The sequence below is a fragment of the Varanus komodoensis genome, unplaced genomic scaffold (assembly GCF_004798865.1).
Source record: "Varanus komodoensis strain SLA01 unplaced genomic scaffold, ASM479886v1 scaffold3, whole genome shotgun sequence".
Taxonomy (NCBI): domain Eukaryota; kingdom Metazoa; phylum Chordata; class Lepidosauria; order Squamata; family Varanidae; genus Varanus; species Varanus komodoensis.
Window position 1 is genome coordinate 61,344,512 of NW_025335761.1, and position 18,594 is coordinate 61,363,105.

Consider the following 18,594-nt stretch of genomic DNA (forward strand, 5'->3'; position numbering starts at 1 on the left):
GTGGGGCGCCACCGCAGAGAAAGCCCTCCTCCGGGTGCTCACTCTCCTAATTTCCTTCACTGAGGGCTCCCGGAAGAGGGCCTCTCCCGCTGATCTCAAGGGGCGGGAGGGCAAATATGGCCACAGGCCATATTTAATCTTGCTCAAATCTTAATCGTTTGTGAAAGGGTTAGGGTTAGATAGCAAAATCATAGCAGTCCTGGTTGATGCTAGCAGCAAGTAATGTTGGTTTGCAGGGCTGGGCTGGTGTTGGGAAAGACCAACTTGTGCACTGGCTTCTGTCTTGCAGAATTCCCGCTCGGCTCTGGCGATTGCGAGGATAAGAGCCCCGGACTGCAGTGGCGAGTCTTCGAGGGCTCCTGCTGCACCAGCGTTCGAACCCGGACTCAGCCGTGCTGCTCCCTGAATGGCTGTGGGCCAGCCACGGATCCTCAGCCTAGCCCACCCCACAGGGCGCTAGCAAGGGAGCACCTGCCTCCTTGGACTCGTTGGAAGAAAAGATGGGACGCACGTGCGACAAATGCAGAAACGTATTTGCTATAAAGTTCTAAAGAGCTGAAGTAGCGGAGACAGCAAGAATCATACGAACGTGGGAGAAGCTCTGCTGGATCAGACCAAAGTGCGAGTCTGGCACTCCGCACACATGGTGGCGAACTCAAGGATTGCTCAGGCAGGATTGCTGCTTCCGCCCGGCTCCTCCGTCACTGGGGCACTCAGGCACGGAGCCTCTGGTGAAGGAGGGCGCCCATGGCCAGCCAGGCCAGGAGCCACAGAGAGCCTCTTCCTCTACAAATCTGCCCAATCCCTTTTTCCAGCCATCCAGATCGGCGGCCATCATGGCAGTGAATGCCATAATTATTGGAATTCCATGACTGGATTTCCCCGTAATTTCCAGCCAGTAGTGGCTGATGGGAAGTGGGGTGGGGCTGTGCTGTGCTGTGGGGTCACAGCCCTTCACCCTCATCCTATTTCCCCGATGACCCTGGCTTCCTGCTTCCCTGCCCCTTCCCCAACTCCACTTCTTCCAGCTGTGTTCTTGTATAAAATGACATTTGCCATTTTTAATTCTCACCTATCATCACTTTGGCTGTGGGTTAATGCACCCCAAAGCTGTGCTGGTGAAATGGAGGGCCAGCAAGACCTTTAGGATGCCAGTCTTCGCATGTTTAGACAGAGAAAGTCCCCCGGCTGCTGGGGGAGAGTGTGGGGGTCTTGCTTTGTCCTTTCTCCCTCTCTCTCTTTCTAGGAACACACAGAGTGCAAGGTTGCACAAGTTCGAAAGTGCAGGTTTAACCAAGGTAGTAAGAAAGCGAGCCTAATGGGGCCCAACGGTCTAAAAAAGGTTTAAAATTATACAGGACAGTCCAAAATGAAATACTCTCACTGCTTCCCTTAAAAAATGACAGATTTCCAAACTCATGTTTACTTGTTGAGAAAATGGCATCTTCCCGAGAACATGAAAGGGCTAAATTGTCGTTGATTTCGGAGTGGCAGCAAAGATGGGCTAAATTTTCCCAGTTTTGCAGGGAAGGGCAACGCCATCTTCTTAGCCTTGGCTGCCGATGGCAGTGACTCCTTCCTTCCCATACCTTGGCCAAGTTTAAAATATTCTATGCCTTCTAGAAGACCCCCTAAAACCAGGCCATTTCATCCCGCCCTGCATCAGTCTCACACTTGTCATGTGCGGAAGGAAGTCCAGCCCACTTAAAGAGCGTGTGATCCATGAAGGAAGCGGTCTGAAAGGAGAGTCGTATCAGTCCGCAGTGCCCTAAAGAGCCAGCGTGGTTAAGAGAGCAGGTCTGGGACTCAGGTGGCCTGGGTTCAAGTCCTGACTCAGCCACGGAGCCAACTGGGTCACTTTGGGCCAGTCACAGACTCTCAGCCCGACCTACCTCACAGGGCTGTTGTTATGGGGATAATATTGCGAGGAAGAGACTCATGCAAGCTGGCTTGAGTTTCTGGGAAGCAAAATGGTGGGATATAAATATAATAAGCGAACAAAACAAAAGCCCATTGGTTGGATTCCAAAGTAACTCAAGTTTCCACATGGTCTTCTTCAGAGTATGGTACTCGATACTGGATGTTACCAGCACTTGGGTGAGGCTGTCTTTGTGATGCCCAGCAGTTATTGCTGTTATCCTTCCAACCACCTGGGATTAACAAGTGCAGGGAACCCAGGTTCCATTTGGATGCCAGAAAGCACTTCCTGACAGTCAGGACCCCAAGGGTGTGGAATGGGCTTCCACAAGAGGTCGTTGAGGCCCCATCGGTGTGGGTGTTCAAGGACAGGCTGGACGTGCACATGGTGGGCATGTCGTGAGCAGAGCTGGCTGGTGCCGGAGGTCAGACTAGATGGCCCGGGAGACCCCTTCTGACTCACTCTGTTTTCTATGTTTCTCTGTTCCCATGTTCCTCAGGGTGTTTTCTTGCTGACAGCTGCCCAGCAAGCCCTGCCTGGTATGATTTTGGTTATCTTTTTGGTGCCAGATTAAGCCCTCCTTCTTGCAGGCAGATTACAATGAGGTTTTTAATCAGGCCTTGAAGTTCTCTTGTCATGGATCATTTAAAATGGTTTCTACATGCAAGTGTCTCTCAATGAGTTGGATGTTTATATGGTTGTATGGATATGGTTTTATGTTGTATTTTTAAGCTGAATGACTTTGGGCCAGAGGACTTTCGCTGCAAGACGATACAGAAATGAGATCACCTAGCAAGGTCGTGTGAATGGTAGCTTTTAAGGTAATGATCACTGTCTGCACTTTCTCCATTTCAATTCCTTCTGACAACAACACTTGCATCTTCTCTGCCCCTCTGGTATGAAGCTGCTAACTTGAGGCTAACACTTCATGCATCAAATTACATGGACTCCACCCACAAAGACACATGCCAGAATAAAAATGTTAGCTCTCGCTGCACCGCAAGCGTGTGGGTTGTTTTATTTATTTGCATGTATTTATATGCCGCCTATAATTGCCGAGGCCTTCCTAGGCGGCTTAGAATGCATAAAACATATTAACAGGAAAAACACATTAAAAACTGATTAAAACATAATGAATCAAACATCTATAAAAACAATTTAAAAGGGCCACAGCATACAGGCTAAATGTTTAAAAAAATCCTTAAAAGATATGTCTTTGCCTGGCAGCAAAAGGAAAATAGAGATGGAGCCAGGTGAATTTCCGTAGGGAAAGGTTTGCTGGAACAGAGCAACACACCTCTGCCTTTCAAAACACCTTGGGATTCGCCTGCAGCGCTTGCTCCTGGCGTCTCTGCCAGCCCCAGAGAATCACGCTGAGTTGGTGCCCTGTAGTCATGGTTCCTGGGTTGGGTAAGCTGAGGAGGCCCCCCCCCCCCCCCGGAGCAGCTCTTGTCACCCCCAGGCAGTCCAGCCCTGCCCTGCTTCCGGTCCACACACAAGCACAGTCCCCCACAGGTGTGAGTCAGCCAGGCCCCGAGCCCATTTCAGAGGCCAGCACAGGTGAGGCAAATCGGGCCGGGATTTGCCAGCGTGACCTGCTGCAGGAGAAGAAGCTGAGCTGATGGAATCGGGTAGCCGTCTGGTTCCCAGGCTGGTGGCACGAAATCTGCCCACGCCCACACACATCCCCATGGGACTGTCGTCTTTTCCAGGGACTGTCACCTTTTCCAGACCCTGCTTATGAGAATCCTTTCAAATGCAGCATAAGGAGGCCTTTTCCTCTTCCCAACACTGCTGTGATGGGTGAAAATGCCTTAAATTCAAAGACGGGATGGGGGCGCATTTTGGCACAGATGCTCTGAGCCACAAAAGGGCTAGGGGCAAGACAATGCCCCCCTTCCCCCACCACCCATGGCCTCATCATTTGGCATGCAGAAGGCAGACTTCCCCTGACCATGTGGAGAGTGCACAGCCCTCCACCCACAGCAGTTGTTGGAGGCTGCCAACGGTTCTCGATCATGATGGCTTTATATTGCCTGCAGCATCAGAGGCAGTATACTGGGGAACACGAGTGGGAGGGCATTCGCGATGGACAGGTCTGTGCATGCATGTGAGAGAAAAAAGACTCTGGGAGCATGCGCTGGAGTGAGAAGACACAGGGGAATGAGAGGGGGAAGGGGAAAGTAGTTTTACCTTCTGAGAAATAGGGCCAGTGCCGAAAACGGTGAGTGCAAAAGAAAGTTTAGCAGGTGGGAGCTCAGCTTCCACCTCTGGCTCACAATCAGGTCTTCTGTGCATGGAAAGTGTCCTTTCTTCCAGCCACGCCTCCCCTGCAGCCATTTTGCGGGGGTGTCCGTCACCGCTCCTCAACCCACCAAGCGCCCCTTAGGGCCAAAGAGGTGGCCAACCTCTGTGCTAAAGCAACACAATTAACCGGTCCATAAACAAAGGAAAAGAGAGGGAACATTGACTGGCCCAGTTTTTCAGCCCAGATGTTGGAGGCCATCAATGACCTTTACAAAATAAAAAAGCCCAGGACAGAATATGCCAGAAAGAACCTTTTTCCCTTGGTGACTTGCGTGCAAAACTCCCAACCTATCATTACTACATGTTGTTCTGTCCAGCAGGTAAATCCAGAAGGGAGAAACACTTTGGGAAAAAGTCAAGTTTCTCTGGCAACCACAGACACCAAAGTGGACCTCCAAATGCTGCACTTTATTATTACCGACTCTCGGTTTTCAATGAACACTTCGACTCGCGGGGAAGATCCACACATCTGACCTTCCGCAGCTTTATTGAACTGGTGCCCCAGTTTCTGCAGTAACTAACGCCAGCCTGCGCCTGGGCAGAGACAAACGCAGCTACAAAATCACAGCCCATGTGAAGACACCTTTATAACCTGCTAGTCACATACACCAACACAGAGAGTTAAATTTCCAGGTAATGTTAGTACAATGGCATCTTGCTGTCTTTAGGCATGACATAATGTTGTGAACCAATCAGAAATACTGGTAACAATAGTATGGAAGATATTACCGACTGCTTTATTGACATGTCAATTCAGTAGATTCCTTGCAGTTTGGATTAGCCTGTGTGCCTGTTTAAACATGCAAATGTGTCTGATTGAGGAACCATTCAGGAAAACTGGTTTGACAACTACTCTGCTCAGGCACTTGGCTCTATGGAACTAGATAATCAAATAGGTCCATTCAGAAACAACTGGACACCTTTTGTCTCATGGGAACACGTGTATTTTCCCACTGATGCATTTGCCAGCTTCTTATTCCAGCTAAGAATTCCATCTTCTTAAAGGAACAGCGTTGCTCAACAGTAACCTAGTGGGGTCCTGCGGAGTCAGACCCTGGGGCCAGATTGCTCGGCCTTCCCAACTTGTGGCCCACCAGATGTGAGGGACTGTCATTCCCATCAGCCCTGCTGAGTGGAGATGATAGGTGCTGCGGCTGAAACCATCTGGAAACATAGAGACAGAGCGAGTCAGAAGGGGCCTCCCGGGCCATCTAGTCTGGCCCCCCGGCTCCAGCTGGCTCCGCTCACAACATGCCTACCATGTGCCTGTCCAGCCTTCCCTTGAACACCCTCACCGATGGGGCCTCAACCACCTCCCATGGAAGGCCCTTCCACACCCTTGGGGTCCTAACCCTCAGGAAGTACTTCCTGGCATCCACCTTGAATCTTGGTTCCCTGAGCTTTGCTCCATTGAAACGCGTCCCGCCCTCCTCTGCAGGGGAGAGGCTTCTCCTCCGTTTGCCCAGTCCCTCTTTAAAGCCATGCAGGTGGGTGGCCACCTTGTTCAAAAGAACAGAAAAACGAGGTGCCTCTGGACAAGTCTTTCCATTCTGCAGTCAAACATGAAATATACAAGGGGTCCAGGCAAGCCAGTTGCCTGTGCAACCTGCCACATTTTGCCACCGTGTTTTTCTTTCCAGACGAACATTCCTTAGGGTGCGATCGTGAGTGTGCTAGGCAGAAAAAAGTCCCACGTGGGGAAAGCTGGGAGTGGTGGGACGTTGTGCCCAAACATGCATGCACAGGATCACATGCTTCAAGAAGGAAAGGGGAACTAACTCCGCTGAGCCTTTTGACCTGCAGCACTCAGAGCTTCCCGCTGCTAGTAACCCAGGCAGAAAAAGCGGGGCGGCAGAAGCGCCTTTGCAAACTGCCCGGAAGAGCCAACTGGCCCGGCTAGCAAGAGTGTGACTTAGCTGAGATTTCAGCAATCCTTGAGCCGGCACGAGAGCCCCAGCTCCGCCAGTCTTCCCCACGAGGCTGGCACATGGTCTCCGTCCGTGTGGCCTGGGCAGCCTGCGCACTTAAGCGAGTCCAAAACAGGCAGGCAGGGGATAATTGCTTCCAAAGTACAAAATCAGAGATGACCTCGGATAAGTTGGGAGAAGTCCTTAGATGTGGCCGGAGCACAAATAAGCCAATAAAGGAGAGAAATGACTGAAGACAAACTCTGCAACGATAGCTTGGTTTGCTGGGCCGCAGCAGAGGTGAAAATAAATGGCTGTCAGCCAAGAACGCTTCGTATCCCTGCACCGTCTTATGCTCTGGTTAAAGTTTAGTTTCAGCCTGTTTTAAATTATTGTATTTCAGTCTTTGCACAGCTGCTAGTTTTACTCTCGTTCTCACTTTTTTTTACTGTAGTCTTAACGATCAACATTTTAATACCATATTCGATACCACATTTTGTTTTAAATTCTTTTACATTGTTGTAAACTGCCCAGAGAGCTTCAACTATTAGGTTGTATAAAATGTAATAGCTATACATACATATATAAATATAAATACAAAGGAAGATTTAGCTATTCCATATTCCATCACTTGCCTTTCACTTGGAACCGGCTGGAGGCCAGCTTGGAGGCCTGCACCCAAAAATGAATTAATATCACAAGGCTTGTTCCAGGGCCATCCCCATAAATCAAAATGTGGCACTGATCCATTCTCTGAGAGGTTGACCTTGCAAACTCTAAACACTCTGGAAGAACATTTGGAAGGTTCTTGCTCTGCAGTCATCCCAAAGTCACTATCCCCTCCCTGCCTCTTCCTTCCGTCTGTCCGTCCATCCTTCCTTCCTTCCCAAGGCCAAGACATCACAACAAGGTTGGTGCTGATGAATTTGTGCCACTGCTCACCATTCCAGAGTATTCCTAAAAGTTTGGTGGCTTGCATTTGGTACCCCGCCCCTTCTGCAAGACCCCAGTGTTCATAAATCCAATGCTCAGCAGAGCTGGGATGGGCCAAGAAGGCATTGAGTCCATCCCACTGTTGCAGGAGGGGTTTCCTCTGTCTCGTTGCCCCCCACCCCCGCCATGTGTTGGTCGTGGGTTTTCCCAGCCATTAGCTCATCTAAATGCCATGTGTCTTGGGACAGTTTAACAACAGAAAATGTTAAATAAAAGACAGTGTCCTAAAAATTCAACGGACAATAAAACCCCAATTAAAACAAAAACAATCAGATCAATTGGGAAAATAAAACGGTTTTAGCCTGGTGCTGAAAAAAAGAATGTGACGGCGCCAGGCAGACCTCTCTGGGGAACGAATTCCACAATTAGGGTGCCACCGCAGAGAAGGCCCTTCTGCAGGTAGTCACCCCCTAATCTCCTTCAGGGTTTGCTTTGGGGATGCTTTAAAAGGGAAGTATTATAGAGGGATTCTAGAATAAATAAATTGATTTATTTAAAGCTTTTATATACCATCTGCTACAAGCGTCTCAGGACTGTTTTACAATAAAAGCAACACAAAATAAAATAGAGCACACAAAATATTGCACAACAAAATAAAATAGAGCACATAAATATGATGAGCGGTGACACACACCTTTGGCAAGCGGGCAAAGGGTCAGTCGGATAGGCTGGACGTCCGCATGGTGGGTGTGTCATGAGCGGAGCCGGCTGGAGCCAGGGGTCAGACTAGATGGCCCGGGAGACCCCTTCTGACTCACTCTGTTTCTGTGTTTCTAACTCCCAGTGATTTGCAGTAGATCAGCACTGTTTCTGGCTAACTGTACCAGCTAAGCACCAAAGCAAACCAACCCTGGATGTCTTGCCCGGAGGAATCCTTCCTCACCATGTGCCACTCGACCCCTCAGAAACGGCTCTGTAGAACGGGCCCCTCGGCCTGCTAACCGGTTCAGAGGACTGTGCCAGCCCGCAGCTGCTGCAGCAGGAAAGCGGCTCAAAGGACGCGGCAAACAGCTGCCCTGCCACCTACCCAGGTCCTTCCTCAGAGGGAGCCATGGACCCACATGGCAGGAGTGTTTGGAGGTCCTGTTGGCGAGCAGGGTCTCATCCAGAGATCTGCATCATGGTTTCCGCAGCCAGATTCCCCCAGAAGAGCCTAGCTCTCTTTATTGACCTCAAAGTACTTTTGGGAGCCGAGGAGCCGGGCTCTTCCATGGAGCAACGAGAGGCTGCAATTTAATGCACAAGCACAAGCTTATTAAGACAGTCGTCTCCGAGCGCTTCTTGTCTTGCAACATTACAGAGAGCCAAAACTCCCACTGAGGTAGCAGGGCTGCAGAAGTCACTAAAACTCTAATACTGCTTTCCTGAAATTTCCTTTGTGATGCACCACAGTCCTTTTCAACACCCACACCAGATTCCTTCAGGAAACGGTCTCTGCCTTGCTTTGCTCCCCAGGAACAGTTTTTCAGTCAAGTGGTGCTCGGCACACGGTCTTCAAGAGCCCAGCGTTAAATTATGCTTGTTAACAACATGCCATGGGAAAAAGCGGCCCACTTTCAAATAAGGAAGTCAACAGATGCATCGGGAGGCAATCTTCCCTTGCGCTCCCGACCGATACATGCTTGGAGGGGGGCAAACCACACAAGGGGAGGTGTGGAAAGCGCAAATTTGCATAGAGGAGCTGAGTGGACAGCGGCACTCCTGACGTGTCCACGGGGCCCAGGGACGCACCAAGCATTTCGCAGTGCTGAACTCCCACTTCTCCCGTGTGCTTCACATCTCCAACTATCTGGTCGAATTCCTTCGGATCTTGACGGCACTCGAGAGTCTCCTTTATTATTTCTTCTTTGCATGATCTGGAGCAACAGCAGACATGCACTGATGCCTTTCGTGGACCTCTCCACTTTTCCGTTTTTGTGCTGACTATGGGTATTTAATTAATTAATTAATTTACTTCTATACTACCCAAGAGCCAAAAGGGTAGAAGAACCATGTTTGCTCACTGATTTGGTTGCAATTGCTGTGATTAGGTTGTTTTACATTAATTTTTGTTGTGTGTTTTCAGTTTTGGTTAACCACCCCCGGAGCCTCAGCTATTGGGCAGTATAAAAATGAAATGAAATAAAATAAAGAGTAATGGGAGTTAACTCAACCAGCATTTGCAAACCTGCTTCTATCCATGGATGCAACTCAGGGTCCTTTCCCACCACACACAAACTCACACATGGTTTTCCCTCATGGTTTCTTGAATGGATTATTTATTTATTTTTGCTCTTCTTAAAAAATGGGAAAGAAAAAGCCTGCAAACCGACTGATCCCACTCTTCCTGCCCTCCCCCACCCATGTTCTTATACCAGACTGGTGTGCAAACTGTTTTCAATACATGACATCCGAGAAATCCATGGGAAACTCTGAAGCCTGTTATACTGAGGCACACCTTTGGTCCAGCTAGCCCAGTTTTGCATTTTTCCAACCCTGCATAGGGATGCCAGGATCAGACTCAGAAGGTTCTGCATGCAAAGCAGGGACTCTTCCACTGAGCTTTCTATCTATCTATCTATCTATCTATCTATCTATCTATCTATCTATCTATCTATTTAAAACATTTTTATGCCGCCCCCATCACAACAAAGCCTCGGGGCGGCTCACAACAAAAACTAAATACATAAATATAACAATTCTACAAATAAAAATATTAAAACCCGTTGCATCTCGGCTTAAAGGATTTAAAATCCTATAAATACAAATAAATTAACAATTAAAATGAGTTTTAAATAAAAAGGTCTTAGCCTGGCACCGAAAAACAAATAACGACTACACCTCTTCCCAGGCACACCGAAAACCTTTCACTGCCTGAGACACAAACACACCACTTCTCCTTCTCCTGCCCACCTGGCCTGGCTGTTTTGGCACCCAAAGCGGAAAATCCCACAAGTCTCTCTCCCAGGGCGCCCCTTCCCAACAGCCGAGGCACCTCCAGAGGAGGGAAGCCGAGATCGCATTACGGGGCTCTCTGCACAAAACCCGCCAGACTTGTGTGCACAAGCAGAACTGCGCTTGAACTGGCTTCCCGAAGGATGACTGCACACACTCGACGCGAGACGGGCTTAGAGATGAGACGCGGAGAGTCAGAGTCCAGGGAGCCGAGCTGAGGAAACCCAGTGGATTCCCACCTCCAAGCCTGGTTCCTCACACATCCCTGCTCCAGTCAAGGTTTTTATGGTGCACTAGGCTGGCCTTTCCCCATGAGTGAAAGCTGGACAATGAAGACGCTGATAGGAGGAAAATGGATGCCTCTGAAACGTGGTGCTTTGCAGATACCCTGGACCACCAGAAAGTCAAACATGCAGGTCCCTGATCTAATCCAGCCAGAGCTTTCCCTAGAAGCAAAAAAGGCAAGACCGAGGCTGTCGTACTTTGGGCCATGTCGTGAGACCGCAAGGTTCCCTGAGGAGACCTTCATGCCAGGGAAAGTCAAAGGCAGAACAGGCAGACCAACCGGGAGATGGATCAACTCCATCAAGAAAACCACAGCCTGGAATTCACAAGGAAGGGATTCCCTTGGACATCTGGGGGGACACTCATTCACAGGGTCACCATGGCCTGCTTCCTTCAGGGAATTTTACAAAGGGTCTAGGACATGGTTTTATGCAACTCGCACTTGTTTTCCCAATGCTTCTACCATTTTTCCTCTCACTGCAGAAAAGATAAGAAGGAGAAACAGGCTGGAGACCTGCACAGGGTCTTCCCACTCAGTAGTGCTAGGATCCTCCATCTGGAAGCCAACCAGAGTCAAGCCAACCTCCACCATCTTCCTTCGGTGCTTTCACTCATCTTCTCAGGTGCCTCATTTCAGAATGAAGCAATTCATTCAGTTCTTTCTTTCGATTTCTTCCTTAGCTGAAGAGAAGCAGATGTTTTGACTTACTCAAGGAGATTCTGGGCTAATCAACTCAGCGTTCTCCTAAACACAAGCATTTTTTCAACAGCCTTCAAAATTGGGTAGCGTTTTCTTGTTAAGATACCAGTGGTCATCATGGTAAACGGATGTTTTCCACAGCAGAGGCAGAAACATACCTCACAAGTTTCTGGCGGCATCTAAAAGTTAACCTCAAAAATAACAACTTACTTCAAAGGAAGTGAGAGGGTCTTCCGGCCTTTAACTGGGCCAACATTTCGTGGCTACAAGCAGTGTTTCTCCTCTGGAGCAGGGCTGTTCTTTCTCTTCCCTGTCCAGGCTGGGAAGGTTTTTCTATTTTAGAGCTGAGCCAAGTTGGAGAAGCAGCAGGTGGGGTTGGGGGAAAGAATATGAAGTGTTCACACAGTCCACGCTTCCAAGGTATGTTGGACTGCACCACCCGTCATCTGGCTGGGGCTTATGAGGTCAGGAAAAGCTAAGATAGTCCTTCAGGTACACACAGCCTATTAGATTTAGCCCATAAAAAAAATAAAAATAAAGGTAACACGCATGCATTCTGAACTTTAGTTCTGCATTCACAGAAGAAACAGGAGGCCTTGTAAGACAATGAGGTGCATTGGTTAGAAGTGAAAGTGAAAGAAGCTGGGTCAGGCTACCATCCTGGTCGGTCGCTGTGGCCAACTAGCTGCTGACAGGATCCCACCAGTAGGTCACAAGTGCAACAGCCCCTTCTTGCCCATGCTCCCCAGCAAGAGGTGCGGAGCCATGTGAAGACTACTAGCCATCTAAGGGCTGATGGAAAAGGGGTTCAGCTCCCGTGGAGTGACCTGGGGCCACATCACTCGTTCTAAAGGGGGAGAGAGGTTTCTACAGTGATAACGCAGAGAAGAGGGCATTATCCATCTCTCAGACTCTAGAGGCCACCCTTTAAAAGGGCAGAAGCTTGATTCTGGGCAGACGACAGACGCCTGCAGGACGGTCTCGGGTGAGCCTCGCAGTGGGGGTTTCCATCTGGGTCTCTCTGGCCCAGTCTGTCACACAAGGCCAAGTGGGCGTAGGGTGTAGCTGCTCGACCCTCCGTGGGTGGGTCTCAAGGCAGGGATTCTGACATGCACCCAAGTCTTCTGCAGGCTGGCATCCCGCAGAAGTGTAGCTATTGCAAATACAAGTACACTCCATTTCTTAACTACATTATAGCCAAAGCTCTCTTTTTAGGTCGGTTTCTGGAATTGTGAAACAGTTGCAAATCAGAAAGCTTTTGTTCTGTTGCATAACATCCAGTGGTTCCTCATCAAGTTTCTTCCATGTTCTAGACAAACTGCTTATTGTTTGGTAAAATTGTACCACTTCAGAACCGAAGTGGGTGGTTGACTGATGAAGTGATTCTTCATGGAAACACTCTTTCCCCAGAGACAGGCAGAGAAAAGCAACATGGCAAGGGAGAGAGACACACTCCCTGATCTCTCGTTTTCTCCATGCCAAGTTTTAGTTTAATGCATCGTGGCATTCGATCATGCAAGCACCCGTCTCAGCCTAAAAGAGCTCAGGAAGAGGATCCTACACCATGCATTGCAGTAATCCAAGTGGAATGCAACTAAAGTGTGAAAGTAGCAATTGATCGGCAAATACAGATCAATCACAAGATTAATCCGTAGCGTTCTTCCCCACCTATTTACTCTCTCGGCATGGACTGGACTTCTGGCTAAAGGAACTTACCCAACACAACACTGGCCCGTGGCATAAGTTCAAAGGGCCACTGCAACCAAGAAATTTGAACAGGACTGAGACTTGGAAGGGCAGCGATGAAGGAACTAGGAAATAGCATCAAATGAAGGGCTGTTTCGCTGAAGACCAAGGCCAAAAACATGCACATCCTTGTATTCCCAATCACTTTGTATGGGCATGAAAACTGGACATTGGAGAAAGGTGACAGGAAAAAACTGGATCCTTGCAAAACATGGAGAGCTTTGTGAATTCTCTGGTCTGACAGAAAGACCCACGAGTGGGTCCGAGATCGAATCAAGCCAGAGGCAAAAATGACAGACCTGAGGCTGTGATACTTTGGGCACACCATGAGATGGCGGGACTCCCTGGAGGAGACCATCATGCTAGGGAAAGTTCATAGATCATTGAATAGTAGAGTTGGAAGGGGCCACGAAGGCCATCAAATCTGACCCCCTGCTGTTGCAGGACACCAGTTTACACCATCCCACTCAGATGGCTGTCCAATTTCTTTTGGACTATCTCCAGTGTGGGAGAGCCCACCACCACTCAGCTGGTTCCCTGTTGTGTTGCTCCGACAGTGAGGAAGCTTTTCCTGATGTCCAGCCTGAATCTGGGTTGCCCAACTTGAACGGATTACTCCGTGTCCTGCTCTCTGGCATCAGCAAGAAGAGAGCTTGACCTTCCTCTTTGTGACAGCCTTTGAGGGACTCATAGAGGGATACAATGAGACTTACTTCTAGGTAAGTCGGTCTGTGACTGCAGCCATAAGGTATAAGCCTATGAATGTTTAGATAGAAAAAATGGCCTACAGGTCCCAGCATGCACCAGACAGCCATTTTTCGCCCTTTTTCTGTCTAAACAGGCATAAGCTTGTGTCCTTAACCACTGTGTGTGTGTTGCCAGAAGCGCTAATGTTCTTTTTGTAATTACTACACTCACTGAGCGAGATTCTAACACTGACAATTGATTTACTATGTTTGTGTTAAGAATGCAATTATCATCAAAGTCCTACGGTGATTCAAAGGGTATCACATAGTTCTAGATATATGACTCTCTGATTTATTTAATGGATTTTAAATATGTACAAAGGTGCTGTCACTGTAATTAGCCTTTTAGTTTGACATGTTGTTGTGATGTACCATCAAATCGTCTGACATGGAGCATCCCTATGAATGAGTGTCTTTCGAAATATCCTGTCCTTGAAGGCCCAGCTCAGCTCTGGTAAGCTCAAGGCTGTGCTGCCTTCGCGCGGATTTGGTCCATCTCTTGCATGGTCTTTTCTTCTGCCGTGGACTTTCCCTAGCACTTAATGCACAAAGAATTTAAAATCTAAGAATGTGTGTAGATTATACCCATATAACACAGACACACACAAAACCAGAACTTCCAGAACTCCTGGTTGCCAGATTTCTCCAGTGAAAATTATTTACCTGCTTCTTCAGGTCAAAGCTCAACAGTGTATTTCCCAATAATTCTGAGAATGTTTAGCATGCAATATAGCATTTTACTTAGCTAAACGGACTTTACAAAATTAGTCCAGTAATCTTAATGATTTTAATAGCAGAGTAGTAATATTATCCCTAAAGTGTCCGGGTGGAATCATTGCTGCATTACTCTCATTCCGTGTCATACTTCTTTCAACAGAATTTCATGCTTTCGCTACTTATTTGCATCATGTTGTGTTCACCACAGTACAGCTGATGGGTGCAGTAATTCAAGCCATCTGGAGGCCACCAGGTTGGGGGAAATTGGTCTGAACGGAGACATACAGCATAGCTTGGCCTTTTGGAGGATAAACAAACTTGCCTCTGTCTTAACCGGAAATATGCCAAAAGGGCCTACAGAGGCGGGGCCTTCTTGGCAGCAGCCACAGAGTTGTAGGACTTCCTTCTTTTTGACAGTTGTACGGTCCCTTTGATATAAGGTCCCTTTATTTAATATATTTCTGTACCGCTACTGCCTAGATCGGCTGCTAGAGAATTGCCAAAAAGAGGATTGTTGTTAGTTGCAAAGTCATGTCCGACCCATCGCGACCCCACAGACAACATTCCTCCAGGCCTTCCTGTCCTCCACCCTCCCCCGGAGTCCACCCAAGCCCTCACCCACCCACCCCAGTGACCCCATCCAGCCCCCTCATATGCAGTATAGATCTTTGCAGCATCGGACTCTCCTTTCACCACCAGATACATCCGCAACTGAGTGTCCTTTTGGCTTTGACCCAGTTGCTTCATTCTTTCTGGCGCTACTAGTACTAGCCCTCCACTCTTTCCCAGTAGCATATTGGACACCTTCCGACCTGAGGGGCTCATCTTCCGGGATCATATCTTTTTGCCCTTTGGTACTGTCCATGGAGTTTTCATGGCAAGGGTACTGGAGTGGGTTGCCATTTCCTTCTCCAGTGGATCACCTTTTCTCAGAGCTCTCTGCTATGACCTGTCCGTCTTGGGTGGCCCTGCATGGCAGAGCTCATAGCTTCATTATGCACCACCAAAGGGGGACACTGACTGGCATAAAAATATGCCACAGTTATACAGATCAGGATCTTCTTTGGGTGATATGTTCCGACGAAAAATTAGGAAGAATTAGTAGTTTAAATAGATATACAGTATATCGCACCCTAACGTGGAAGATGGAGACCCGGGTTCTTTGCCCAGTTTCTGGAGCAGGGGATGTTGATGGGCAGCTTCACGGTGCCAGCAGCTCTTCCCTTTACATGCCCCGAAAGCAAGCCTGGACTGGAGAGCCCTTCGAACAGAGGCTTTCAGAACGGTGGGCCATCCTCTCGTAGCCCTTCCTGCAGAGGAGTCTCCTGCAAACGGCGCAAGGCCCTCTCATGCAGCATCTCTCTCACCTGCTTGCTATCCATTACTCTGTGAGGCCCTGGCTGTAATAAACGGCTTATGAATCCTTTGATAAATATGGATGTGCATTTTTAACAAAGCCCCGTGTGTTCCAAGGGGGGGCGATGGAACTGCCAAACACCTGTATCCCTCTGAAGGGTGAAGCGGACCTTCCTTCACAGGTCCCAAAAGAAAGCGTTCCTGTTCCCATGGAAAGTATCTCCTTTGCTGAATATCCCAGTGCTGGACGATGATGAGGTCGCCCGTCCACCAGGACTGACCACCACCAAAGGAAGGGCTACGAGAGGATGGCCCAACATCACCGTGTCTCCCACTGGCAAAAACACCCCTATGGCCAGAAGCTCCCAAAATGTGGAACCGGCTCTGAAAGGGAAACAAGAAGCCCCTTTAACTGCAGGGTAGGTCTGTAGTTCAGTGGTGGTACACTGGATATAGGAAAGCTCAGGCTGGATTCCTGGCCTCCCCAGGATGGCCATGAGAGACCTCTGGTTGAGCCCCCTGAGACCTGCTGCTTCTACTGGAGAGGAGCAATGCTTCCAGCCAACACAAGGCAGCATCCTCTGCTCTCCTGCATGGCCAGAAACGCTCCCTCCTCTCAGGCGTGCAATGTCAAGTCAAAATTCAAGGATGCAAAAACAGAGGTGTTAAAATGAAAATATTTAATTTGTTAAAAAATAGTTCATATTCACAGGGAAAACACACACACAGAAAGAGGTTGTGATTGTGAAAAGCAAGCAGATGCAATGATTTGATGTGTGGTTGGTGTCTTCCTGCACCCCCACCCTTCAAAATGTGTCTGCACCAGAAGAGTCTGAACTCCCGTGGATGGAGCTGAAGCTCTGGTCCTCCATGCTGGCCGACGGCACCTTCACGGCCATTTTTGCTGGGCCAGGTAGGGCTTGTGGCTGGGCTGGGGTTTCCCTTCCTGAAAGAGAGAGCTGCGCATCACACGCCACACTAAGAGTGCCATGGGCCGCGTCGTCACCTGCAGAGTCGTTGCGTTTGTGGCCAGAGCCAGGGCCTCGTGCAGGGACTGCTGCGTTGTTGAGTCTGTTTTTCCTGGATGTGTGATCAGACATCTGTTAGCCACCCACACTGCAAGTAACTTCCACGAGCAGCCATACCAGAGAGAGGGGAAGGCAGGAGGGAGAGAGCGCCTTCCCGACTCCAGAAATAGGAACTGGAGTATTCAGTTATTCCAACACAACCATCTGGATTACAAGCATCCGTGGCTTTAACAGCCAAGACCACACGTTCTTTTTATCTCTGGATTTCATCTGTCCTGCAACCCCAGACTACTAGGTTGCAATGCAAGCATTCCAATTCTGGTTTCCAATTCTGTTCTGGAGGACAAACCGTATTTGTTTGTTCAGCTGTAACGGGAAACTGTGACTCGTGTGAACAAGGGAGCGAGGGACCTGAAGCATGCAACGGGGGCATGGGGGGAAAGCTTGCCAAACTGTATCTTGCCATTACATGAGAAAGGCAGTGTGGTGTAGTGGTTAAAAGTTGGACTGGGACTCAAGTGATCTGGATTCTAGTCCCTGTTCGGTCATGGAGCTCATTGGGTGACTTTGAGACAGTCACAGAGTCTCAGCCCAACGTACCTCACGGGGTTGTTGTGAGGATAAGATGGAGAGGAGGAAGAGACTTCTGTAAGCTGCCTAGAGCTCCTTGGAAGGAAAAAAGGTGGGATATAAATATAATAAATAAAAAACTAAACTGGCCCTGAGCAAAGGCAGGTCCAGATCTTGCGTGACGAGGCTGTTGTGCTCCAGGATGAACTGATGCTCAATGGAGGCAGCCTAGCTTGGGGCAGAGCAGGTCCCCAGTCGAATTCCTGGCACCTCCAAGCAGGACAGGGAACCCTCTGGCCCACACCCTGCAGCGCCACAGGTACCAGCCAGCGTTCACAGCACCGCACTGGATGAGCCCACGCGAGGCAGCTTTTATATTCCTGCTGGCTTCATATTCTGACTGCTCTCACTGGATCCCAGCAGTATCGAGGCATCCTGTTGAGTTGCCTATTGGCCAGCCCACGTCTCTTCCTGCTTGGCTACGTATCTGGTGGCCCCTTGGCCAGAAGCTCAACCAAAGCTACCTGAAATTAACCCCCAGAGGAGGCAGCAGCTGCTCAGGGACCGATGGCGCCCCCTTCCTAGCGCAGACTCATGGAGAAGGGCTCAGCTGAGAACGCTGCAGGCCAGAGAACAAAACCAGATGTCTCTGGTGGAGTGTGCATTGCTATCAAGGCTCACTAAAGTAATCATCTTCCTGCGCTCGTCGACAGGCATAGCAACCAGCCCTTTCCCCTCAATTCCAGAGGGATAATATTTGCCAACCGCTTCCCTGCTTAATTCACTACTGCGACTATGCCGTGGCAGCTCGGATCCACGTCGCCTGCACCGTCTTGTGCTTTAGAGACTACCAATTAGCTGATCAGTCTTTGCATAAAAGCTTGTCCTCCACAGATGCGTACTGAAGAGGAGCGTGCTTTTCCAAGAGCCCCAGCTGCCTCCTGCCACCCTCCAAGCTGGGGCTCCACAGGTGCGGGGAGAGAGCTCTTTGGTGGACGCACTGCTCCCCCACTCTCTGGGCCTTGATAAGGGCTCTCAAGGAAGGCTGAGTCCCTTATTTCACTGAGTGTTCGGCCTGCTCTCAAGACCAGGCACTGGGACGCCTGGCATTTCAGGTACTCAGCCGGGCAGCAAGCAAAGAGATCTCGAGTAGTTAGGAAGATGCTCAAGGGATTGCAGCTTCCTTGGAGAAACAGCAGAAGTTGGGCAACAGGACATGCCTACGTCTCCGTAATTCCATTCTAAAGATATTACTTTACAGCCAAAGGTGCCAATGTGCCACTAAAGAGCTGCCTTGAGGAAACCTCTTCCACTGGCAGATGATGGAATGCAGAGTTTGGTGGGCCGCCAGGAAGGCAACTTTCAGAGCAGGGAGTTCCTGGAGCGG

At 49.2% G+C, this 18,594-nt stretch overlaps 1 protein-coding gene across 3 annotated transcripts in view; it reads right to left on the reverse strand.

Moving 5' to 3' along the window:
- Positions 1-16,272: 16,272 nt before the first annotated feature.
- KIAA0586 (KIAA0586 ortholog) overlaps positions 16,273-18,594 on the reverse strand; it is a 92,999-nt gene continuing 90,677 nt past the window's right edge. For all 3 annotated transcript variants that reach the window (XM_044436313.1, XM_044436314.1, XM_044436311.1), the window contains one exon: positions 16,273-16,555. In XM_044436313.1, coding sequence (XP_044292248.1) covers positions 16,416-16,555 — 140 coding nt within the window. In that variant the 3' untranslated portion in view covers positions 16,273-16,415. The remainder of the gene's footprint in view (positions 16,556-18,594) is intronic.